Source organism: Myxine glutinosa, chromosome 12, assembly GCF_964187855.1.
Source record: "Myxine glutinosa chromosome 12, kmMyxGlut1.1, whole genome shotgun sequence".
Lineage (NCBI taxonomy): Eukaryota > Metazoa > Chordata > Myxini > Myxiniformes > Myxinidae > Myxine > Myxine glutinosa.
The window spans coordinates 21,652,184-21,678,037 of NC_136272.1; the positions used below are offsets into that span (position 1 = coordinate 21,652,184).

General features: G+C 43.5%; 1 protein-coding gene across 1 annotated transcript; it reads left to right on the forward strand.

Annotated features, from left to right (window-relative positions):
• On the forward strand, positions 1-25,279 carry LOC137438129 (GDNF-inducible zinc finger protein 1). Its single transcript, XM_068133094.2, has 7 exons — positions 1-483; positions 6,025-7,396; positions 7,581-7,783; positions 14,411-14,505; positions 21,106-21,273; positions 21,611-21,768; positions 22,573-25,279. Exons 2-7 carry the CDS (start codon positions 6,359-6,361, stop codon positions 23,056-23,058), a joined length of 2,148 nt encoding a protein of 715 aa, XP_067989195.2. The 5' UTR covers positions 1-483; positions 6,025-6,358; the 3' UTR covers positions 23,059-25,279.
• The last annotated feature ends 575 nt before the right edge of the window (positions 25,280-25,854 follow it).

Consider the following 25,854-nt stretch of genomic DNA (forward strand, 5'->3'; position numbering starts at 1 on the left):
AGTTTGAATTTTTAAATAAAGTTATTATCCACCATTGTTCGGGCAAAATATATATTGTTCGAAGGTTTTAGGTTTATACTGCTCACTTCGGGGGACATTCCCCGAATTGTAAACGTCATTACGTGTTAAAAAGCGAAGATTCGTTCTTGTATCAGATGCCGTTGTCGATTGTTGACGAACAGGAGCAAATACATATTAATAATAATAATATTTATTATGATTCATCGAAAGTGTCTGAAAGTAGTTGAGTCGAGCTTACGTGTGCGGCCATTTCGGAACGATCGGTTGAGTCGTGTTTATATAAATATTTAATTAATAGTACATTGTAACGGCGCATTCGGGGATGACGGAGTTTACCTGAGTTAGTGGCGTGTTCGAGAATTTACGTGTAAAGCAAAAGTTACAGATTTTTATACTTATAAAAGACCGGATGTTCACTTCCCAATCGACCATCACATCAGTGAAATCTACTTTGTAAATCAGGTAAATTGTGTTCACACAGACGTGTTCTGTCGCGAGAATGCCCGCTTTGCTGTCGTGGTTATCGGTGTGCAATTTGCTTACCTGTGTGTGTATGTAATGTCAGGGGTTCATGCTGTGGATTTATTTTATTTAAATAACTTATTGAAACGCAGGTTCTTCTGGTTACCTTTCCTCCTATGTCACTTGTACTTTGCTTTCGAACATTTCAATGCAATGCAGAGTCAAGGTAATTACATCCACTACGTTTTATATTTCAAGGTGTTCCCAATTACCAATGTGTCCAACCGGTGGGGTAACTAACACCTTAATGCCTGCAGCACAGTCTCTGTCTTTACGACAGGTATTCTGGAATTTCAGAACATCTGCTTTTCCATCCTCATCATGATGAACTTGGTGCCACTCAGTTGCCCCTCAAGTTGAGATGTGACGTACCTGAACTATAGGGGAGATGGTTTAGCACTTCCAATGTAAACTAGATCCCTGATGAATGACGATTCTTTTGGAACCCTCCTGGTGTCTTTTATTGAACCCTCAATTTTCGATATGACGCGATCCGCCCCAGAATGCTCGGTGCGCACGTGCAGAAACCCCCGCAAACTGCGGTGTTCGGGGCAGCATAAGGTATATAGTGTGTGCGAGATAAGGAATGTTACCTAAAATGGTTCACAAAGCTTCGAAAAGAAGCTGAAATATTTGGAAACATACTGGCGAGAAAGGGGTGTGCTTCTGCACAATTAAAGAGTTGGAAAACTTTCAGAATAAGAAGAATAACCACCTTTAGAGGCCATTTTCCCCCACAGAGCGGGGGTTGGCCTTTTTTCAGCACCGTGGTCCCTTTTCGAAGCGATGTTTCATGGCCAGATGCCCTTCCTGCCGCCAGCGCTGTTAGTCGCCTCTTGTGACACGCAGGGAATAACCAGTTAACTGGTACTCAATTTGTCAACCTCGGAAGGATAACAGGCTGAGTCAACCCCCCCCCCCCCCTCCCCTCCCCGGTGTTAATTCAGCAACCGACCGGGATTCCAAACCAGGATCCGAGGATCCCAAGCCGGCAGCCTAACTGCTAAGCCAACACCAGGCTATTTGGAAAACTTTGTTTGTGGACCGGTGCGAGGCCAGAAGGTTCGTAGACGGGTGCGTTCTATCCAAACCTCCATGGTTCTTTACACCGATGGAAGGTCGTGTCTGGGGCTTGTCAATGCACAGGGTAAGTTAAAATGATATTTACTATTAATCATGTGTTTGGGAGGGGATGGATGTGGGAGCAGCATGGGCTGTGAGGGCTGTTATAAATATACTTTGTTTGCTTCCGGGGCCACAACAGAAACTATACTAGATTTTTGCATCTATTAGTAAAAGGAGAAGCATCCATCTGTGTGTGTAATATATCCACGGCTGCCACTCGCTTGTATTACCAGGAAACGAGAGGAACCCGACACCTCTCATCCACGGATATTTATTGCATTTTCTCTATCTATGTGTCAGATTTGCATTTAGGAACGAAACAATAAAATAAATAATTTTAATCCCAAATAAATAAATAAATAATTACTGGTAGGGATGCCCTGAGATGGTAGTGCAATGCTTGCTTGAAGTGTCCGAGTAGAGTGCGATTCAACGGTCTCCAGAGGGGCAGTTCCACAAGTGGGAGAGTGATGTGTGAAAAACCTGATTTTGGGAGTATAACGGGGAGGTGGTTCCTGGAAGTATGTGTGTCTCCTGGAGGAGCTTGGGAGGGCTGAGAGAGCAGAAGGAGCTAGACCAGAGGAGAGGTAAAAAGCAGAGGCCGATGATATAACAGCAACAGACCTTGTGCTTTGGCTTCATCAAGTGAGTTGCCAATAATATTGAGAGCACGGAGTCTAGGAGAGACACATTATGCTGGGGTGCCAGCCCATAGGGGATGGCAATACTCCATTAATGCATGGACAAAGGCTTGTAGGTTGTGCAGGGTTTTGATTTTCCGAAGGAATGACTGAGCATACCCGGTTTGTGGTTGGCTCTGGAGGCCAGCTTTGCTATATGGTGAGCCCAGAAGTCGTAGCTGATGATGAGGCCTAGAAGTTCAAGAGACTGAACTTCTTCCAATGGCTGACTTTGGACTGAGTCCAAATTTGAAATTTTAAAGGTATTTGGTCCAGCAGGGCCTCTAAAGGTATTTTAAATATTGGAAAGAGATAAGTGGGTTTGTTTAACGATTGTTCCAGGGTGACAGGGTGAGACAGCGAGATTTGAAAAACAAATAAGCGGCCTGCGACGACACATCGAAATTTTTATGTGGCCCGAAAATGATTGCCCACCCCTGACATATAGTAACCTCATGCTTTCCCCCATACCAACCCTTGTCTTCTACTCTTGCCGCCCCCTTCCACATCACTACGCCTTTCCTTTCTCCCACCTAAGTGTAATGTCTTTATCTCCTTCTTCCCATTTAGTAAGGGCATTTTATGAGATATTTCACAAATCTGTTAACTAAATTGTTACCAAAAAATTTCTTCACCAATATGTTTGTAAAGGTGTGTAATAACATGTGTTAAAATGTTGAAGTTCAACTCCCGTGGGAAACCCAGAAAAAAAGCTGTTGAATTCGGGTACTGAAAAATTATTTTCGAGAATTTTTTATTTTTTTTATCGGCCCTTAAGTAACTTATGAGGGGTCAAATAAGGGTTTTTCATGATTCTGAGTTGATTGTTAACATTTATATTTTCACTTTTACATTTACACACAAAGTAGCTTTTATTTCACATACATATATAATACTCAAGAGTTATTTCTCATTCACAATGTCACAAGTTTCAACAGTCATTGTCTGTCTTCTTCAGACTCAACAACACCATGACTGCAGTTTCTGCATGTAATGCCATTACAGACTCCACAGGCCAAGATGCACGTGACCCCATTCTTCTTGCAGCTGCATCGCCGGTTGCTGCAATCTCCATGACAATTACAGCTCGTGAACTGCAATAGCTCCTCAGGAGCCGTGGGGTCCAGTGTTGGAACTGGCTCATACCCATGCACACCTATTGTCCATCCATAGTCACTGGGGTTCAGAGACATGCTCTGTAGAAGGATCCAGTCCCGGGTCTGCAGGTAGGCACGGAGTGAATGTTGTGCAGCTGCACCCTCTGTTGGAGGTAGAATCTCTGGTTTGATCACCCACCCCGCTGCCCAGAGTGTGTCACCTGGAGTGAGGAGTGGCTGATCATGAGCCAGGGAGGAGGAAAGCTCAGCGAGGGGGAGAAACATGATCGCGTTCGTTCCTATCTGTTTCCTGTTCGTAAATGGAATAATCTTTACTTCAGTTCCTCTCAGGATCTTAGCTTTGTCGAGTGCCTTCAACTTCACCTGGGGGAAAGCTGCTGTTGTCTGTGGATCTGGCAAAGGTGGTGCCGGAGAGGTGACTTCGATCCAACCCATTGAGTGAAAGGGAGTGTTTCCGTGAATAGAGACGATGTTTAAATCTATATTGTCTCCAACAAACTGAGTGACTGCATTGTTTGTTTCCCCAACCTCCATAAAGACCACCTGCTCATTACTTGACAATTCACTTTCACTGGCTGGCACTTTGGCTGTCATCACTGATTGATCCTCAAGCGCAGCATCAACCGCAACCTCATCATTGATCTGTTCATCGGTTTCCTCCACAATGGTGTCAAGAGTGCCAGAAGTATCTGGAACATCATCTCCACTCCTACTATTAAGGAAGCAGTATTTGTAGTTTTGTGTCTCCGTGTAAGACTCAGTGTATCCCAGCCGGTGGAACTTGTTGAGCATCCATTTTGACCCAAATCTATGATCAAGTTGTATGGCAAGCCCCATTTGGTGTGGCAATACTCCAGACCGAGGTCGACAGGCCTTAATAAAATTCTGCCCCCAAACGGCAACTCTTTCGTCTGTCTTGACAATCGGTCTCAAGAACATCTGAAGGCTTGCAGGAACAAGTGTCAGCTGACTATCGATGTCAGTCATACTGTGTGTGGTGGGGTATGACTTTGGACCTAAATCAATCAAGGCAATATCATTGGATATGAACTTGAGTGCCGTCTTTATGATCTGAGTCTTCTCATCTCCATGGTCAAGATTAGCATGATGCCCTCGCAGAATATTGTCGGTGCCATCTTTGAGACAGAGTACATCTGCCCTTCTTTCCTGTGTTGTGAAATACAAGGTGTCTTCGTATTTCTCTAGAAGTTTTATCTTTAGCCAATGCTTTGAATAAGAAAGGCTCTTCTCTGGTGACTGATCAAACTCCTGCAGCTTTTCATGGACTTGGTCCATGTTCATTACCCCATGCTCTAATTCTGAGTCTAACCATTCGCAGAATTCAATAAAAACTGCCTCTCGCTCCTCATCAATACTCCTCTGTCCTCTCTTCCTTTTTCCTTCCTCATCAGTCTTGGACAAACTGTCACCTCTCGCAAACATAAGTTTGCATCGCAAATGGTACAGTGTTTCTTCTGCTACCAAGTCGTTGATCCCTTCCAGGCGTCCAGTGACTTCAGTGCCCCAGTCATCCCCGCGACTCCGTGCTGTCTTCAGCAAGCTTGCCTTCAGTGTATCTGCAGTCAAATTATCTGGCACTCTGTATTTCTTTCTAGCTTGTGCTGGATTATTTTTGTAGAGCTGGGCTGGTTGGTTGCAAAGAATGCATACATCCTTATACAGGAGGTCAACTGACTGTGATCTTCTAGAACTGCAGCCAGTTGATGAACTGAACTCACAAGTAGTGCGTCTTCTCTTCAACTTTGATGACTCTTTCTCTGCCTTTGATGCTTGAGCTGACTTCTTGGTGGTTGCAACAAAGTTGTTGTACAGATCATTTTTACACTTCTGGTGGTACCTCAGTTTTCCTTCCTTTTGAGCCTCCTTCATACGTTCCACAACAGTAACATTTTCGACAGTTTCTGCTTGTTTCAATAAAGTTGAGTATCCCTTTGGAGTTGCCTGTATGAGCCTTTCAGCTGGTGTATCCGAGCGTGCACAGATGAAGCAATTGAGCACAGGTGGAGTAACGTCTTCATCCATATTGCTAGACTCCATGTCCTGCAAAGTAGAAAATGAGATATATTTAGAAATTATTTTTCCACAAAGGAGTGTCTGTGGTGAAATACAAATGTTGACAATCAACTCAGAATCATGAAAAACCCTTATTTGACCCCTCATAAGTTACTTAAGGGCCGATTAAAAAAAATAAAAATTCTCGAAAATAATTTTTCGGTACCCGAATTCAACAGCTTTTTTTCTGGGTTTCCCACGGGAGTTGACCTTCAACATTTTAACACATGTTATTACACACCTTTACAAACATATTGGTGAAGAAATTTTTTGGTAACAATTTAGTTAACAGATTTTCATATGTTTCCCTTACTAATTTGATCCTCTGTCTGTGAACCTGCTGCCCTCTGTCATTTAGCTGTTCCACAAGGTTAGATTTCTGAAAACATAACATCAAGTGCATGTTCACCAAGAACCACCTTTGTATGATGTTCTCTGACTTCACTGTGATGAAACTGTTTTTTTTCTTTGTTTTGTTTTTCCAGAAACTGGTTTGAGTTGGAGCACCAAGACATCCGCAGATGTCTACTATACCATAGCTTCAGAATACCAAGATATCAGAGTTTTCCTCAGTCTTGACAATGGCAGGTGTGGCAGTTATTCATAATGTTGACAATATGAAGGGGCGAGGCTTAATTGGCAATATTTCCCAATCTGCTTCACTTCGTATCTACAACATCGCCATGGACGTGTTGATATCTGCTGTAATTATGGGCAGATGTTCAGGTGTTAGAAGCGATGAGAGAATGAAAATGATTCTTTGTACTCTACCTTGAGACTTTGTAGCTGTCACAGCTACGTGGATTTGACGATAAAAAAATGGCATCTGATGAAGCGCTTCTACTGATCGAATCACCGAGTTTGGCAGTATCATTGCTCCGTGCCCTCAACAGAATGCGTTCCTGCGGCTTTCTTTGCGACATTACAATCCAAACAGGACCTGATGTATTCCCAGCGCATCGTGTTGTTTTAGCTGCTGCCAGCCCTTATTTCCAAGGCCTATTGACTCCTGGCTCACATTCGTCCAGCGATGGTTGCAGCGTGGTGAACATCAATGAAGCGACTGCGAAAGATATCCATGCGTTTCTGGAATTTGTGTATACCGGAAGCACAACTGTGGTGGTGCAGCAGCTTCCAGCTCTAAAAGCCACGGCTAACCTCCTCCAGTGCAGCACGCTTTGTGAGGCCTGCTGCTTGGCTGAAGGCCCTGGTGGCAGCAAACCTGATTGCTCTGCTGGACCTATGGATTCTGCAACCCATGTGGCTCCAGTTTTGCAGAACGTGGCATTGTCGAACACAGGAGTAACACAAGCACCAGACGAGGAGATTGGGCAACGGCAGGTGAGACCACCTGCAGAGGGTACAGTGGTGAACATTGAGATTGGCACCAATCCAGGATTGGCTAATCGACACAATGACGGAAGAAACGTAAAGATGGAATCGCTGTCAGGCGTCGATAGTGACAGCGAGAGTGAATCCTCATCAAACACAGATGATGACGATCACGACGACGACGACGACGATGATGATGATGAAGAACACAGTGATTGCGAGCGGAGCAAACAGTTGAGCGGGCCAGTACAGCCTGAAGACCTCTGTACAGTTATGCCAGTAGATGTAGCTGTGCCCATACGAAGGCCCCTCTTCATATGCGGACAGTGCAGCAGGGAATTCCAGTACGAGAAGAGTTACACGAAACACATGAAGCAAACACACGGAGTCCAACCCGATATCACATACTGCTGCGAAGCATGTGAGCAGCACTTCACAAGTCGCTGCAACCTGCGCTCGCACCAGCGGCACGTACACAGCAACGACCGGCACTTTGGCTGCGATGTTTGCGCCAAGACCTTCAAGGTTCTGCTTTCTGATGCTGCAACATATCCTTGCACTAGTTTGATTTGAAATATCCCTACTCTACTTTTCCCATGTTTTGGTAATTGCTCCTCAATTTGGAAAATGGAACTGTCCTGTTGCTCCTTATAAAAGTGTTGACTTTCACTTCTGACCTCTAACTTTAGCCCTTATCTCAACCCCGCAGCGGCAAAAAGACTTGCGGCGTCACCACATCCAAATACACGAAGGTGGACGCGAACGTCATTACTGTCCTTCCTGCAGCAAAGGCCTGAGCTCTCGCTCAGCACTGCGTTTGCACGAGCGTACGCACACTGGTGACCGACCCTACCATTGTACATATTGTCCAGCTCGCTTCTCTCAGCCCTCTGCAATCAAAGTACACACCAGGTTAGGTTTGTCGGGTGAATGAAAAAAAAAAGATCGTTTTAAGGCCATTTTCCCCGCTAGAGCAGGGTTAGCCTTGCGGTCCCCATGGCAATCATGGTTCCCTGTTTGAGGCAATGTTTTTATGGCCGGATGCCCTTCCTGACGCCAACCCTTGGTCACGCTCTTACGATGCGCAGGGATACGGTGTACCTATTCTAAACCGGGGTACACACGGGGATCATTCATCCCAGCAAGCTGGTACTCAATTTGCCGACCTCGGAAGGATGACAGGCTGAGTCAACCCCCCTGGCGTTAATTCAGCGATCGACCGGGATTCGAACCCAGGATCCTAGGATCCCAAGCCGGCACCCTAACCGCTATGCCGACACCAGGCTTATGTTATGTTGGGTATAAAGCTTATTTTGAGAGAGGGCCAGATGACTATCAGATACAGTAACAAAATGTTTTACTGTATCCGGATAATGAAATACTCCATTTGCATCATCTTCAATTTCGTGTTGAAATAACCAGGAATTTTTTTTTTTAAATCCCGACCCAGCTATAGACTGTCATCTTGGTGTTTTACAGGCTGGGTGACTCATCAATTTGTGTGCTGACGTTAAACTGGGCGTCCCATCTGCCGACATTAGTTGGTGGACGTTAAAGATCCTATGGTGTCCTTGATGAAGAGTCGGCGAGCTATCGCCGGGACCCTGAACAAATTACGATATTCCTTGCGTAACTACTGCCTGGAGATGGATAGCGAACCACCCAGCATGACTGGCATAGAAACGGCCGTGGCAGAACCAACGTGATCTGTCACACAGACTATGGGTACATCGGATGGGATGAAAAAAAAAATGAATGAATGATCGTTTTAAGGCCATTTTCCCCGCTAGAGCGGGAGTTAGCCTTACGGGTCCCATGACTATCATGGTTCCCTGTTTGAGGCAATGTTTTTATGGCCGGATGCCCTTCCTGACGCCAACCCTTCGTCACCTCTTACGATGTGCAGGGATACGGTGTACCTATTCTAAACCGGGGTACACACCGGGAATATATATATTGTTGCGGATATGAGGATTGAGTTTTTTTGATTGTGTTGTATTGTATAGTAAATGGTTGTGAATTATTGGTTTAGTCTGAGCCCTCCTTGCTCCAGTCTGTTGTATAAAGGTCAAAGGGCGTTCCGGTAGTTAATTCCATAAAGCATACATTGAAGGACACTATAATACCCTTGTTCAGTAGCTTATATCCTTATTATGTGTGTTAGGGTAAGGCTTTGTCTTCCATTAAAATGACACTCCATTGCACCAAGTGAAATAAGATAGATTCCCTTCATTCTTCATTCCCATTCCCAAAAACCTCCATTTCCCCTTTCGTCATGGCCAAGCCTCAATTTGCCAATTACATCCCCTCCAAAACCACCATTGAACATGTGCTCGGGTCGGGGAAGGGCGGAGCCAGAGGGTCGCGCGACCAACCATGGCCGAGGTGAGCACACCGAGGGGCGTGTCCTAAAGGCCGGCGGCTTAATCGCCGGAGGCGCTATAAAGGCGCGCGCGCAAGAAGTTGTGGAGGTCAGTGGTGGCGTTGGTTGCGTTGGGTTGTCGATGGTGAGGAGTGGTCAGACCAAGAAAGAGAAAGAGTTGTTGGACCAAGAGAACATAGAGAACATCCAAGGAGAGGACATCCCAGAAAGCACAAAGCCTGTTGTAGTCCTGGCAAAGCACGTGACGTCCACAGCAGCAGCAGCAGCAGCGGCGGCCACAGCAGCAACAACACAACAGCTGCTTGGGGCCTGGACGGCGGTTTTGAGCAGGGCCGCGAAGGAACGGCGGCTGCTAAACGCGCCGATCGTGCTGCACAATACAACTCCAAGCCATCCACCTCCGCCATTCCTATCATCATTCCCCGTGTGAGTCGTCTTCGTTTGTTCTGTCCTGGGTATTAATTAAGTCTGTTTAGATAAGCTAGCGATTTTCACTGTGTCTCTAAAACCTTCTGTATATTATTTTCTTATCTTTCCTTCTCCTTGGTTATTTTGAGCCTGTAAATAGTAAATAAATTTAGTAGTATTTGCCAACCTTTTCGTCTTCTTCTTCTTCTTCTTCACATCCGTGTCGCTTTTGTCTTTTCCATATTGAATATCTGTGGCGCGATCCGGCCAACGTTCGGGGATCGGGTTAATCGGGGTAACTGTTAGGCCGCGGTGCCATCCGCTCGGCAAACCAACATCCTTAACCGCGGGCCGTAACAATATATACACACTACCGGTCAAAAGTTTTAGAACACCTCAATTTTCCCAGTTTTTAATTGAAATTTACGCAGTTTAATGTCCAGTGAATAATCTGAAATGGTACAAAGGTAAGCAGTAAACTGCTCGAGGTAAAAAAAAAAGAAAAAAGTTTAGGTTCGCAAAAACGGGAACATAATGTAAATTGCAGTTAATCTCGGGGTTCGGCTCTCCCCTTATCAAGGGGGGGTCAATCCCCTTGTCCTTTTAAGCTGGCCGTCCCACGTCCTGGAAGCTACAACGCTCCTCCCGGTCAGTCTTGGGTAGGGTGATTGGTCAATTTGGGTCCCAAATACCTAATTACCAACACCGACCGCGAGCAGGGAAATAACTCCCGCTCGAACCACGGACGTGATGGTAAATGCCGAGCGGTTAGCATTCCGCGATCCGAGCCGTTAACAAATGACTAACCCGATTCTGAGCGGTTGCGATCGTGCCACAGATACTCAATGGAAAGGACGGAGGCGATCGGATTAGGGAAAAACCAAGAAATAACAAGGTGAATTTATTTACAATCAAGAAGAATAGGAAACGAAAGGAATATACAAGGAAGAAGAAGAAGGAGCAGGACACAGGGCAGGCTTAACTATACAGTCTTAACTTAACGACCCCAGACGAACATACACACTCACACGGGATTGTAGTGGGTAGGGTGGAAGGTCGTGGTAGTGGGTAGGGTACATCGGATGGGATGATGTTAGATAATCTACAAATGAATCAGAATGGTTCTGATATCTGAACCTGCATATCCTCATGCCACAATTAAAATGAGTTATGCGAGAAAGCGTAGATAACATTAAGTTGCTTTTTTTGCTATAATCACTGGAATGTCAATTGCATCTTCAAACATATTCTTCAAAACAAAATTTTCAATGAAAAGCTGCACTGCCACGTTATGAATTATGTGTACAAACTTAGGGAATTTGGATCTGGTCTGTATATGTCCCGTACATTAAAAACAGGAGTTTAAAGCTCAGGGAAGAGCAAAAATGAGTAGAGGAAAGTTTGGGGTGTCGGTGATTCTTCTTCATTTTCTTGCATATGTAAAATGCTTAGAAATTCAAATTTATTTTGGGAAGGTGATGAGGTGTTATCAGAAGTAGTGCAGGTACCTCCAAAGGCTTTTGGTGACAGACAGGTACACAATAAGGATTACACTAATCCAGCTGTAGAATAGTCTCTGTGAAGACTAGTGTCCTTCTGCATTTGTGGACAAGATTAATAATATGTGGGTGAAGGTTTTAGAGGGTAGGGTGAGGAGGGATACAGAAATGGGGAGATGAAGCTTTGAGGGGGTGGATGCTTATTCTCATTCCATATTCTCAACTTTGACAAACGGAGATAATGATCATGGGATGGGAGATGAGAATGCTTGTTAAACGCATGGAGAATCGCTGGGCTGTATACGAGTGGAGGTGCAGGGGACGGTGGGGGTGGGAAGGAGGGAGATTGGTGGACAAGGCGCAGAGCAGACAAACACCTCAGAAAAATATTTATTTTGAAGAAGAAGACGTATATCGTGGTGGAGAAGAAGAACGCGTGGAGCATTTATAAATGAGATATAAGGGTTGAAATGCATTCTTAAAATATTTTTTTGATGAAGAAGAAGCATTTATATTTAATGTTGATTCAGTTTGGAGAAAATAGGGGGGAGGTTGTTGAAGCAGAAGGAAATTCAATAGAAATGAGAATCGTTATGGAGTGAAATATCAAGTTTTTTGGGGTTGTTTGTTTGTTTAACTTTTTTGAAGCGAGGAGGGGAGTTAGGATAGTGTTGGGGAAATAGAAGAAAGATACCTGGGAATATACCCAGGACAAAAGCAAGATACACTTTCTATCCGAGGGAAGGCCTTAACAATATGATACGAAAGCACAAAATAATGAATGAATTAACATTAAATATTCCACGCGATAAAACAGCGACACTTAGATGAATGACAACATAAAACACGACGAATCTGGTTTGGAAAACTCAGCGTTTGTGCGGTGGAAGCGGCAGCTGCAGATCCGACCACCACGTTGAAAATCCCCGAACCGGAAGCAAAAATCCCCGTGCTAACCCTTCTCGTAAGAGGAATAAGGAAAAAAAACCCTTTAATATATTTTTTTCCTCCGACTTTATACTCCCGTTCACCACAACCCCTAATGTGTTTAATATGGAATCAACTCAAACTGGCTTTACAGAAGGTCACACATTGTTATCATTTCGTATCGCTACTCCACTATCTGCCATTGGTGAGCACACTCCAACGCTGCATCATTAGCCTCCGTCAGATCATTTGGCATACGCGTCCCATGCATCATGCCACAGCTCAATAGATGTTCCATGGTCTGGGTGCCAAGGCCGCATTCACGGTCCTCTGCATCTTCATTCTATTCCAGTCTCCACACGTTTGACAGAGGGCCTGGGTGATGGGTGATTGGTTATGTGAATGCACGTAGCCTTGCACTGCACGAGGGCTAATGCATCCTGGCAAAACCGAACTTCACGATTAACCTTTTGAGGAAAGCACAACATTGAACATGCAGCGCCTTTCCATATTTACACCCCATCTCTGACCTGTATAAAATTCCTCATGGTTCTGGCCACACTTTTATGACACACGTGGAGTCTTTTAATGGCATGGATCTAGGGACAGATGAATAAAGGCGTTCTGTAAACTATGAAATGTACTGTTACGGACCGCGGATAAGATGTTGTGTTTGCCGAGCGGATGGCACCGCGGCCGAACAGTTGCCCCGACTAACCCGATTCCCGAACGTTGGCCGGATCGCGCCACAGATATTCAATGGGGAAAAGACTAAAGCGAAGGATGTGAAGAAGAAGAAAGACAAAGGGTAAGGAATACGAATCTAATTTATTTACTATTTACAACCAAAAGTAACCAAGGAAGAAGGAAAGATAAGAAAATAATTTACAGAAGAATTCAGAGACACAGTGCAACGCTAGCTTACCTACAGTCTTAATTAACCCAGGGACAAGACACACAGAACAAACTCACGTACACAAAAGGATGGAAAGGCAGGAGGTGGATGGCTGGAGGGAGAGGAAGGTCCAACGGATACTGCAGCACGATCGGCGCGTTTAGCAGCCGCCGTTCCTTCGCGGCCCTGCTCAAAACTGCCGTCCAGGCCCCAAGCTGCTGTTGTTGCTGCTGTGGCTGCTGCTGCTGCGGCTGTGTGGACGTCGCGTGCTCTTTTCAGGACTCGTCTCTCTCGTCTTGTCAAAGCTCATCTGCTTCTGTAAAAGCTCATCTGGTCCAACCACTTCTGTAAAAGCTCATCTGGTCCAACCACTGCTGTAAAAGCTCATCTGGTCCAACCACTTCTGTAAAAGCTCATCTGGTCCAACCACTGCTGTAAAAGCTCATCTGGTCCAACCACTTCTGTAAAAGCTCATCTGGTCCAACCACTTCTGTAAAAGCTCATCTGGTCCAACCACTCAACTCAACAACAACGTCCTTGCTTCTTGCGCGCGCGCTTTTATAGCGCCTCAGGCGATCAAGCCGCCGGCCTTTAGGACACGCCCATCGGTCAGCTCGCCTCGGCCCTGATTAGTCGGCACGGCCCTCTGGCTCCGCCCTTGATGACCATGGGCGGGCACGCCCTTCTTCCCCGAGCTGAGCACATGCTTAATGGCGGCTTTGGGGCGAAATCAGCAACCCACCGCTGTAACAAACCTGGCAAACTGCCCAGTGCGGTTGGCAATGGAGACTTGGAGGGGATGTAGCTGGAAATGGAGATTTTGGGAATGGGAATGAAAGGGGATCTATCTTGTTTCACTTGGTGCAATGGAGTGTCATCTTAATGGAAGACAAGGCCTTACCCTAATACACATAATAAAGATATAACTATCAACAAGGGGGAAATCTATGATTGGCTGACGTGATTGTTTATGACCTAATTATGGGACGCCCTTTGACCTTTATACATAACTGGAGTAAGGAGGGTCCAGAATAAAGCACTAATAATAAAAAAACACAATAAAAAAACACAATCCTCATATCCATAACAGTACAAATGTGATAAAATCAGATACACGATTGACGTTCCAGCTGGACTTGGAATACAGAAATATTTTGAACACTCTGTGATATGTGTAGGAGTTGGAGGAACAAGTTTCAAACAAAAGTAAGTCATGCCACGTATTTGTTACTGGAGCAGTCTGGTTTCATTTGGATTTAAATAAATATATCAAGAAAAGGCCCCAAAATGGAAATTCTTATCCACATGGAGACTGTAAACTTGTGACCTTGTTATGCTTCCATTGCTCTGGAAAACCCTATTTGTTACTGTTTTATTTTAAGTAGTGAAACTGCATTTCCTAACCTGAAATGATGATTCACTGACAGGATCCATACCGGTGAGAAACCGTACGTGTGTGCCGATTGTGGTGCACGGTTTACTCAGAGGCACATGCTGATTTATCACACGCGGATCCACACCGGTGAGGTTTACATCAGGTGCAGAGGTTGTGTGTTTTTGCTAGTTTGCGGATTTCCACCTGTTGCCTGGTAATTGGGGGATAATAGAGATTAATAATAGGGGTGCTGTGATTGGCCATTTTAAAAATACAGTTATGATGAATGGATACATTCTTGTTATGATGAATGGATACATTCCATGGCCCTGTCTTTGTATCGTAAACTAGAGATACCGCCTCAAACATCCCTTCTTTCTTGAGGCCAAAAAAAATACACCCCGAGCTTTCACAATGCACGTGCGTGATATACGACCTGTCAAGGCCCGAAGAATAATGTTTAAATAAAAAAAAACATACAAACGCTTCACCTTATATGGCTTTAACTGCAGATTCCATTTGGCTGTAATAGTGCTACGCTAACTGATTAAAAGTTTTCCTTAATTTCTCGCTCATGGCTCAATGGTGTGATCATTTTCAGAAAAAGTTTAAATTACTTAAAACGTGATTACCTACATATTGGAATGCACCTCCTTGCATTGAAATTCATAACAACAATTGCTTGTTATAACAGGACTATTATTTGTTTAATGTAAAAAAAAACCTAATATTTTGTGCCATGTGCAAATCTGTAAAGTACAATTAAATCAAGCGTAAGAAATTTGTGCAGGTTTCATCGTTTCTTGAATGTCTTGGTCGGAGGTTATGTTTTCACCCTCCGAAGGTTAGGAGGTTATGTCTGTTTGTCTGTCTGTGATCAGGATATCTCAAAAGTAGTCAGGTTCACTATGTTTTTTTCATTCAAAATCATGGTAGATTAGCAAACCTATACATTTTTGGAAACGTTATTACATGGAAAATCTGAAAATCAATGTTTACATTTGCCAATTCCGACCAATTCGATTCGACCAATTCGACCAATCGACCAATTCCATTCGACCAATTCGACCATTCGACCAATCGCTTCGATCGACCAATTCGATCGATTCGATTCGATCGACCATTCGACCAATTCGATTTGCCAATCAATTTGACCGACCTTTGCTTGTGTGGAACGGACTGTGAAAACGACGCGGACTATATTGTCGGATACGACACACGGGACAGTGATGACGAACTCTAAATGGCATATTCTGTAATCGTGTATGTTTGATGCCATTGACTGCCTGTGTATATTTTGTCATTGACTGCCTGTGTAGATGTGAAGTTATACTGACTGCATGTGTATATATGATTTTGCCGACTGCCTGTGTATGTTTGGTGATATGAATTATTGTGACACATTTTGATGTTATTAACTGCCTGTACAAAATGATAACATGTATTTGATTATGCAACTTATCGCGAATATAAAGACAGTATTTTGCAATTCAAAACCTTTGATTCGTGTCGTACCATTCCCCACAGCACTAATTTGATACTTTCATTGGATTCCTCGTCCCTGAAAATATAGGTTTACTATATTTTAAAAAGTTTTTAGGGTAATTAGAGGCAGAAATAGAACAAAATATGTATTTTACAGTGGCCATTTTGAAAATCCAAAATGGCCGCCATACAGGTATCTCTCCAAATGTAAACATTGATTTTTAGTTTCCTTATGCTATAACCTTTCCAAAAATGTATAGGTTTGCTAATCTACCATGATTTTGAACGAAATATAATTTATTGACATAGTGAACCTGACTAAAGGTTGTGGACGGATTTGGACGAAATTAGGTAGACATGTGTATGTGACGAGGACGAAATGATTAGATTTTGTTGAAGATCCGGATCCGGGAATATTTTAATTGATTCTTCATCATTGAGAGACATGGCCAAAAACGATATGTAGCACTTTTTTGTATGCAAAAGGCTTTTTTGTCACCTAACCAACTCGTCCACGTGTTCGCAGTTGTATTCTTGCCACTCACTGAGAAATTTCATCCGAAACCTCGACTTGGTTTACGGAAATGGTTAATCGGAAGTTCCACGAAGCACCGATATTAACAGAAGACCAAGATATTGAGAAGTGAGGGAAAATTCTGTATAGTCGAATAAAATGAGCATCAGTAGGGAGCTAATAGGAAGATGGCTGGTGAGGTATTTCCATGGATTATGGATATGGTGAACATTGACAACGCACTTATTACCCTCGCCATTTGGGTCCGTTTGTTATTTGCGAAAATCTAAGATTTTTCAAGTATATTGGTTGGTCTTGTGCGTTTGTCTGTTTGTATGTCAATCACCTACAAGTCATAATTTTAAACCAATTTTCACGAAACTTCAACAAATCGTAGAGTTGACAATAAGGAAGAAGCCTGTTGTTGAGGTCATAAGGTCAACAACTTTGTCAAATTGCTGAAATCCGCAATTTTCATCCGATTGACTTGAAATTTGAAAAGGTTTTACAAATCAGGTCATCAAATTCAACCGCCAATTATTTTTGAGGTCAACATAGGCCAAAAGGTCAACAAGTTATTTTGGGGATTACGCAAGTATCGTAATATGCCCAACATATTTCTTGTTTGTTTGTTTGCCTGCCTGTCTGCCTATCCACACATAATGTGCTAAGGTAGGCCATAAATGCCACCTAGTGGTAGCCAGTATTACACATCTTCTCTTCAACCAATACATCTTCAGTATGTACTATTAGAATGTGAGCACATCTCTAAAGTATGTACTCCTGGAATGTGAGCACATCTATAAAGTATGTACAATTAGAATGTGAGCACATCTATAAAGTATGTACAATTAGAAGGTGAGTGCGTCTATAAAGTATGTACAATTAGAATGTGAGCACATCTATAAAGTATGAACAATTAGGTGAGTGCGTCTATAAAATATGTACTATTACAATGCGAACATGTCTATAACGTATATAATATTACAATGCGAGTATGTCTGTAAAGGATGTACTATTAAGAATGCGAACACGTCTATAAAGTGTGTTTATTAAGAGCGTGAGTGCATCAATAAATACGTACTGTACTATAAAATATGTCTGTCAATAAAATACATACGATTGGAACGTGAATCTATACATTGAAACCGAAAAGGTCTGTTTGTCCGCTGTATGAATATAAACCTACAATGGCAATGCATAGTCTACACACCACACAAACAAAAACACACCACCACACAATCACTGCACAAAATTGCACCACCGTAACACCATCCAAAACGAGTCCTGGCGAGGGTCTGCAATCTCTAATGGCTCCTTCTAGTTGCAGTAGATGGTGTACCGAGATCAAATGGAGCAATGTGTTGAGGAAATGTAAACCCTGTTAATATTTGGGGATGGATATTTTAACATTTTTACTGTTGTTTGGGAATTTCCTGATTTGTTAAATACTGCTGTATTTTAATTTTCCATTCCTTAATTTTATTATTATAGATGTGTATTTCTCAATTATTTTGTTGTTGCTCAGCTAAAATAATACTTGGGTAAGTCTAAACATTTTTTGGACAAATTAGTCAAATTGCTAGCAGATTATTCAACCCATTTCAAACCCTGTAAAATGTATACCTACTGTATATAAAAAATATATAGTTGGCTATCTCAAGAGAAAGACGGACTGACATGCAGAGAAAACCATGTATTGACAATCACTTCAAAACACCGAAACATAAGAATAGAAGATGAAAATAAAAACCAAACTAGAACGGCACTCAATAGAGAGCATACCTCCACCTGGTTGGCCATATTACTCAAAGTTGAAGAATCACTTAAATAATTAAATAATTATCATATCCGAACCCATATTCATATCTTCACCAAAATCGAATCGATTCTTCCTTGTCACACACAACCAGTCCACCAAGTTTCGTCCAAATGCATCCATAACTTTTTAAGATATCCCGCAATGTATAGTTTTTGGCCGTATCTCCCAATGGTGAAGAATCACTTAAAAAAATTAAATAATTCTCATATCCGAATCCACATTCAGATCTTCACCAAAATCGAATCTATTCTTCCTTGTCACACACACAACTGGTCCACCAAGTTTCGTCCAAATCCGTCCACAACCTTTTGAGATATCCTGCTATGTATCCTTTTTGCCCCGATCTCCCAATGGTGAAGAATCACTTTTAAAAAATTCTAGTATCCGAATCCGGATCTTCACCAAAATCTAATCATTTCGTCCTTGTCACATACGCTACATCTCTGCCAAATTGCGTCCAAATACATCCACAACTTTGAGATATTTTGTTCACAAACAAACAAACAAACAGACAGGGATGAAAACATAACCTCCATCCACCTTTGGTGGCGGAGGAAACTAGAACGGCACTTGGTAGTGCGCATAGCCTGGTGTTGGCTTAGCGGTTAGGGTGCCGGCTTGGGATCCTCGGATCCTGGGTTCGAATCCCGGGTGATCGCTGAATTAACGCCAGGGGGGTTGACTCAGCCTGTCATCCTTCCGAGGTCGGCAAATTGAGAACCAGCTTGCTGGGATGAATGATCCCCGTGTGTACCGTGATTTAGCATAGGTACACCGTATCCCTGCGCATTGTAAGAGGCGACCAAGGGTTGGCGTCAGGAAGGGCATCCGGCCATAGAAACATTGCCTCAAAACAGGGAACCATGATTGTCATGGGGCCCGCAAGGCTAACCCCCGCTCCAGCAGGGAAAATGGCCTTAAAACGATCATTCATTCATTCCCTTGGTAGAGCACATACCTCCACCAGATTGAACAGTTTGTGTTTTGTATCACACTGATAGGCTGGATCTGGATCTGGATTCGGACTGGAACCAAAATCGAATCTGCTTATTCTTGTCATATCACCTAACCAACTCGTCCACCAATTTTTATCATAATCTGTGCACATCTTTTTGAGATATCGTGCTATGTATCGTTTTGGCCCAATCACTCAATGGTGAAGGATCTGGATCTTTACTAAAATCTAACCTGTTCGTGCTAGGCACACATCCAACCAGCCCACCAAATTTAGTCCGAATCCGTCCTTAACCTTTTGACATATCCTGCTCACTAACAAACAAACAAGATGACGTCATGCAGAGCACGATACTTGCAAAACTAGTGTCACCTGTTAACCTCTGATATCATTTTGCATTTCTTACTTATGTGATTACAGCAAAATGTCCTCTTTTGGAGTAGTTTCCTCCTTTTATTTCATATTTTCAAATTGAAACGCATCTTTCATATTGTCAAAGTAAGCAATTGGTTCACTTTGTCTGTCTACAGATGTCAGTCTACGATCAAGGAACAACCTTATTTCAGTTGAATGTTCTATTTTGAACACCGTAGAGCACGGATGCTAAACATTGATGAATCGGAACGTGAACCTGGAGTTTAGCAGTTCTTTGACTGAATTTGCCAAATTGTATGGAATTCGTCCCGATCGTGCATGCATACACAAAGGAGTAAGGCAACTTTTTTGCTCTGTCTGTCTGGCAGTCAAACATAATTGAAAATCACTCCAAACGGGAAACTTACTGGTTTTAGTGATGTCATAAAGGACGCAAACAACAGACATCAAGAACTAATGTAACGTGTTAAACAAGCATTCTGAGTATTGCGCTGCAATACATGTTCCCTACCGGCAGTCTGTCGTCCAGAAAACTGTTGGGGAAATTACCAAAGTTCAAAGTGCCATAACTTTGTCAAAAATGATCGAAACGTCGTGAAGTTCGAACTTGATCTGTAATTTATCATGAGGAAACCAGGTACCACGTTTGAAGCATTAAGAGTTTAGAAAAAAAGTCCGGAAAGCTGTTCTTTGCGTGATGGACTGACGGACAGACTGAGGGATGGAGTGCAAACCTATCGTCCCCTCCGGTGTACACTGGTAGGGGACTAATAAGGCGGTGTAAGAAAAAATTCCCCAAAAAAGGAAATTTTATTTCTTTATAATTAAGAATTATTTACTAAAAAAAATGTGTAAAATAAATATTTGCCCCCCCCCCCACCCCCCCCCCCTACTACCTTTAACATCTTTATTTTATTTCAATTTAATTATAAATATGCTTGAAGACTATAACACAAATTGCCTTCTTGGCACTTTCAAGAACCTGTTTAGCAGTAGTTGGACAAAATACGCCATTTTACACTATCTCGACCAATGAAATTTGTCGCTCACTCTCAGAGTTCAGGAATATCAAGATTTAGACAACATCGCGTCCCGTAGGAAATATAGATCGTGCTCGGAAACACAAAGCAAGAGTTGAAAAGACCCTTCCGATGTCCTTTTTCTCAAGACTGCACCTGATAAGGTGGTCTATGAACGCTGCAGTTGTTTTATTGTCCCCCGTCGCACAGCGGAGCGAAAGGGGGACTATGGTTTTCCCCTCCGTCCGTGTGTCCGTCCGTCCGTCCGGGCGTGCGTGTGTGCGTGCGTGTTTGCGTGCGGGCGTGCGTAAGCGAAGGACCGCATTCGAATTTGATGTGTGGGTGCAACCCACGTCAAAATCCAAGATGGCCGCCGCCATGTATGTCTGATGCCATGTATGTCTGAACCTTGTTCAATATAAATTACTAGTTTCTGTGGCTTTAAGTTTTTAAACACCACTTGCACATCTGGCGTCTTTAAATCTTAACTCAACTTATCGGTCTGGGTCTTCGTAACCCTAATGTTGCTGAGTTCTCAGTTTTACAGCAGCAGTGATGTTAAATATACCCTCGCCAGGTGAACGTCCATTCATGTGCGAGACGTGTGGGAAGAGCTTCGCCTGCAAGGAGTATCTGAAGCACCACGACCGGGTGCACTCGGGCTCCAGGCCATTCGTGTGCAAGGTGTGTGGGCGAACGTTCGCCCAACGTAACTCCCTGTACCAGCATTCCAAGGTGCACACAGGTAAGGCGGTCATCCATGGTTGACTACACGATTTTAGTTTCACACCCACACTTGATTTTGAACATATCGTAGTTGATGTTAATGCTTTGCAGGAGATGTTTTGCTAAAATGAATGATATGTCAGCTTCTCCTTGTTTACCACATGATTTAGCATGCTTCGATCAACGTTCTGAAGAATGGTTATCGGTCGAAACCTCAACTTCCCCTTGCTTCTCAAAGAAGTTAGCAAACCTCAACCACCATCCTGCTGATTTAATCTATAGTAGTAGTAGTAGTTGTTGTAGTACAGACGACATGTACCTTCAGCAGAGTGCTCCTCACATGCATGCTGTTACAGGTGAAAGGCCATATTGCTGTGACATGTGTGGAAAACAATTCACGCAGCTCAATGCGCTCACTCGTCATCATCGTATTCACACCGGAGAGAAACCCTACATGTGCAACGCTTGTGGTCGCACGTTCACCGACAAGTCCACCCTTCGGCGCCACACCATGGTTCGTGTCTACCTCCGTTCGGCTCTTGAATGCTCCATTTTGTTTTATCGTCTACCTTACTATAGCCGTCACATTATGACACCACCACCGTTTGCTCTCACTCACCATTTTGGGTCTCTTCTGACTTGGCTTCAATAACTGACAGGAGAGAGCATTTAGCAATGCAGAGTCTCATTGAGGTACATGTCCAGGTGATCCAGGTGACCCCTTTCACACAAGCCATGTCGTATGAAATTGAAATTTTCCCATCTGCAAGTGCAGCCAATGTAACGGGGACTGCCATTCCTGAGCAGGCCTGCAGTCACAGCAGGCGCTGCTCCACCATTTGTCCTTCCCAATAGGAGCGCAAATCCATAGTCTCTTGAGACTGACGGATGCCTATATATCGGTTCCATTTCCAACATTATTCTTCAGCTCCAAACTCACCAAACCGGGAAATGCAGTCATCCATTTTGCTATACATGAATTGACACAATAATTTGCCTCAAACAATATCTTCAGTTACAAACGCCTTGAGGACCGATGGAACATTGTACCGAATTGATCATTCTTGACTCATTCCTCACCACCCTCACTTTTAAAGGCTTTCCACATCACCTGCTCTTCGCTCATGAATGTGAATTTCTGGATATTTTCCTGAATATCTCGATTTCACGCAGTTGAAACGAGCAAAATCAGAATTTCCACAATGTCAGTGTTATTATGGCATTGGATATTATTAGGACACTTGAGTACAGTGCGAAATTCTGCCTTTTTAATGAACACATTGAACGACCTGTGTCTCTTTCTCCGCAAAATGCTCAGGTGCACGACAAGAACGCACCATGGCAGTCCTTTTTGACGGTGCTCAACCAATCAAAGTCTGGCAAGGCCCATGCTCCATCCAGTACTACAAGAGTTGGATCCTCCGGCCCTGCTACGAGTGCCTTTCCTGGTGCGAGCGATGTTGAGAAGGGTCGTAGCGCTCTCAACGGCACCCCCAAAGGACCTCCAGAGGCCCAACTCGCACTTCCGGCACACATTTCCGGCGATGCGCCCATGCGTAGCAACTTGCGAGGATTCTCGAACGAGAGATCCGATGCTGTGGCGAGGGGCCCAGGAGAGGCAGAAACAGAGGACAGTATCGCTGCACGGACGGAGAGCACGGAAAAGTGCACAGCGAAGGAAACTGGTTCGAGGACGGAGGGGGAAGAAGAGCACGTCAAAACATCCCAGCTGCCAATGATGCTAACAATCGACCTCAGTGCCCTTCAAGCAAGCATGGCAGCTGTGCTGAACGACTCGCTGTGAGCGGTATACCTGAGCTACATTCATGGTAAACCATTTTGCTCGACTTGGTTTTGTTTGTTTGATGCAGTCAAAATGCTTTGAAATTATCACTTTTCTTCCACTAATGTTCTTTTAAACAGCTATTTTTCTGTGTGTTACTCGTACTAAATGTCTGAGTTCTAGCTTTTTATAGGGTTTTTACCGATTTGTCATAGGATCCCTCACGTTTTCATATATACGTATGTGCGTCAATTTATCCTTCAACAATCTTGATTCTGTAATTATAAACAATGTATGTTATTCTTACGTCAATGACAGATTTCTTCATGATTAGGCCAATTTTTTTTTGGGACTTTTTCTTCCAAGAGCAGAAAGAAATACATGCACAGGCAGGTGGATGCATGTGGAGCGATGGTGAAATTCCACTTTGTAAAACAATCAAATCTTGAATAACGGGCTCATCCTTGCCAAAGAACAGATACATGGTTTATTTTTAATTGGGTGGTTATGTGTGGTCGAGCTGAATGATACTCGATATCCTTCCACACTCCATCACCATTAAACTAGAACGGCACTCGGTAGAGAGCACACCGCCGCCAGGCTGAACAGTTTATGCTTTGTACTGATAGGCCGGATCTGCATCTGGACCTCCAAAATCTTATCGCTTCTTCTCGTCATCTAACCAACTCATCCACCAAGTTTTGTCATAAATTGTCCCCTTTTTGAGATGTCACGTTATATATCGTTTTTGGCCCCATCTCTCAATGGTGAAGAATCACTAAAAAACAAGCGTTACGCCGAGGTCCCCCGTCGGTGAAGTGATGCGAGTTGACAAAGTGGAAGAAGCAAGGCGGCCATCTTGGATTTTGACGTGGCGACCCAATTTTCAATAGCGTTCTTCCTTATGCGTAGATGCACCCACACACCAGATTAGAAGTTAGTAGTTCGTTTATTTTTCAAGATATTTCGCTCACAAGGTTCAGACATATATATGGTGGTGGCCATCCTGGATTTTGACGTGGCGACCCAATTTTCAATAGGGTTCTTCCTTATGCCTACATACACCCACACACCAGATTAGAAGTTGGTACTTCGCTTATTTTTCAAGATATTCAGCTCACAAGGTTTAGACATACATGGCATCAGACATACATGGTGGTGGCCATCTTGGATTTTGACGTGGGTTGCACCCACACCCCAAATTCGAATGCGGTCCTTCGCTTACGCACGCACGCCCGCACGGACGGACGGACACACGGACGGAGGGGGAAAACAATAGTCCCCTTTCGCTCCGCGGTGCGACGTGGGACAAAAAAAACGTAATAAAAAATTCTCCTTTCTAAATCTTCACTGAAATCTAATTCTTCCTTGTCATTCACCCAACCTGTCCACCAAGTTTTGTCTGAATGTGTCCACAACATTGAGATATCCTGTTCACAGACAACTAGACAGGGGTGAAAAAAATAACCTCTGCCCACCTTTGGTGGTAGAGGTAACAACAGAGGTTTGAGGTCTGCAAGAACAACTGGGTGAGGAGGATTGCGGGAGTGAAGAGGATGGGAAAAAGGAGATTGGTGAAATGCCGGCTGAGATGGGTTGGACACGGTGTGGATGGGGGAAGAGAGAACGGCAAAGAGTGGATAGGTTGAGGGAACAAGGTATGAGGAAAAGAGGTAGACAATGGTTGAGATGGGAAGATCGTGTTAAGAGGGATATCAGTAAGGTGGGAGTGGTTGGAGATTTGAGAGAGTTGAGGAGTGGAGTTTTTGTGGTCAGGGCAGGAGCTTGGGTCATTGGACCTCACCCCTTATAAAAAGGAAAAGGAGTGCGACTCAACTGGGGTTTGGACCACCGACCTCCCAGACTAACCATTACCCCACCGAGTTTGGTTACTTCCCAAAACCACATCCATCAGTCGGAGTTTTAAAAAGATTATAAACCTGATTGTGCTGAAGAATGCTTTCATGACCTTTAACTGAAAAGAAATGTTATCCCAAGAATTTTTGAATGTGCAAGATGGAAATGAAAAAAACAAAAAAAAACAAAAACTTTTCCTGGAGTAATTTTAGGAAGGAAAACATTATGTAATTGTTCTCCTGGAGTAATTCCCACAATGCCAAAAACAATACCATTAAGTATATTGAAGAAGTGTCCTTTCTTGTAAGCTCAAGGTTGTTCAAAACACTTGTATAAGGCCGAAATAAATATATTGCTGGTCTCTGGTCAGACCAAAGTTCCAGAATTGATGCGCGATGCGGTTTTTTTTTTTTTGAAAAGCATGGATTGTACATATAGAGGTGTTTTTTGTGTCCTCATGCCTTGCGGTCCTCCTCATCTACCATGGCGCCGTCCAGAGAGAAATTAAAGACAGCCAATGGGACTGGTAGGCCTTTTTGTAAATAACGAACACAAGCTTGTTATTTTAAAATGTATTTATTCTGAAAATCATTAAGTTCTTCAAGCATATGATAGACTGCCATTTCGTTATCGAGATCGCCTCGCCGTTGTCAAACATTCCAATGCGTCGATCGCGTCAACACTGCGCATGCGCAAGTGATCTATCAGGCGATTGCTGAAGCTTTTTTTTTTTTTTTGCTGAAGCTGATTTTGCTGAAGCATTTTTGCTGAAGGCGATTGCTGAAGCATTTGAATACTGAAAAAACCGCGCATGCACAAATGACGACACCCCTGGACCAATCTTGGTGTACGGCATGACGCACTGCATGTGTATCAAAGCCGTGCATACGCAGATGGGCTGTATGGTGTTATTCAAATCGGCGCATGCGCAGCTGGGCTAAACGGCGAACGTGGAAGCGC

What these genes read in the sequence shown, in the direction of transcription:
- LOC137438129 (XM_068133094.2), top strand. Translation starts at nt 6,359, where the DNA reads ATGGCATCTGATGAAGCGCTTCTACTGATCGAATCACCGAGTTTGGCA. An exon ending in TCACACGCGGATCCACACCG is followed by an intron (nt 14,506 to 21,105) that starts GTGAGGTTTACA and finishes TACCCTCGCCAG; the next exon opens with GTGAACGTCCATTCATGTGC. An exon ending in CCCTTCGGCGCCACACCATG is followed by an intron (nt 21,769 to 22,572) that starts GTTCGTGTCTAC and finishes CAAAATGCTCAG; the next exon opens with GTGCACGACAAGAACGCACC.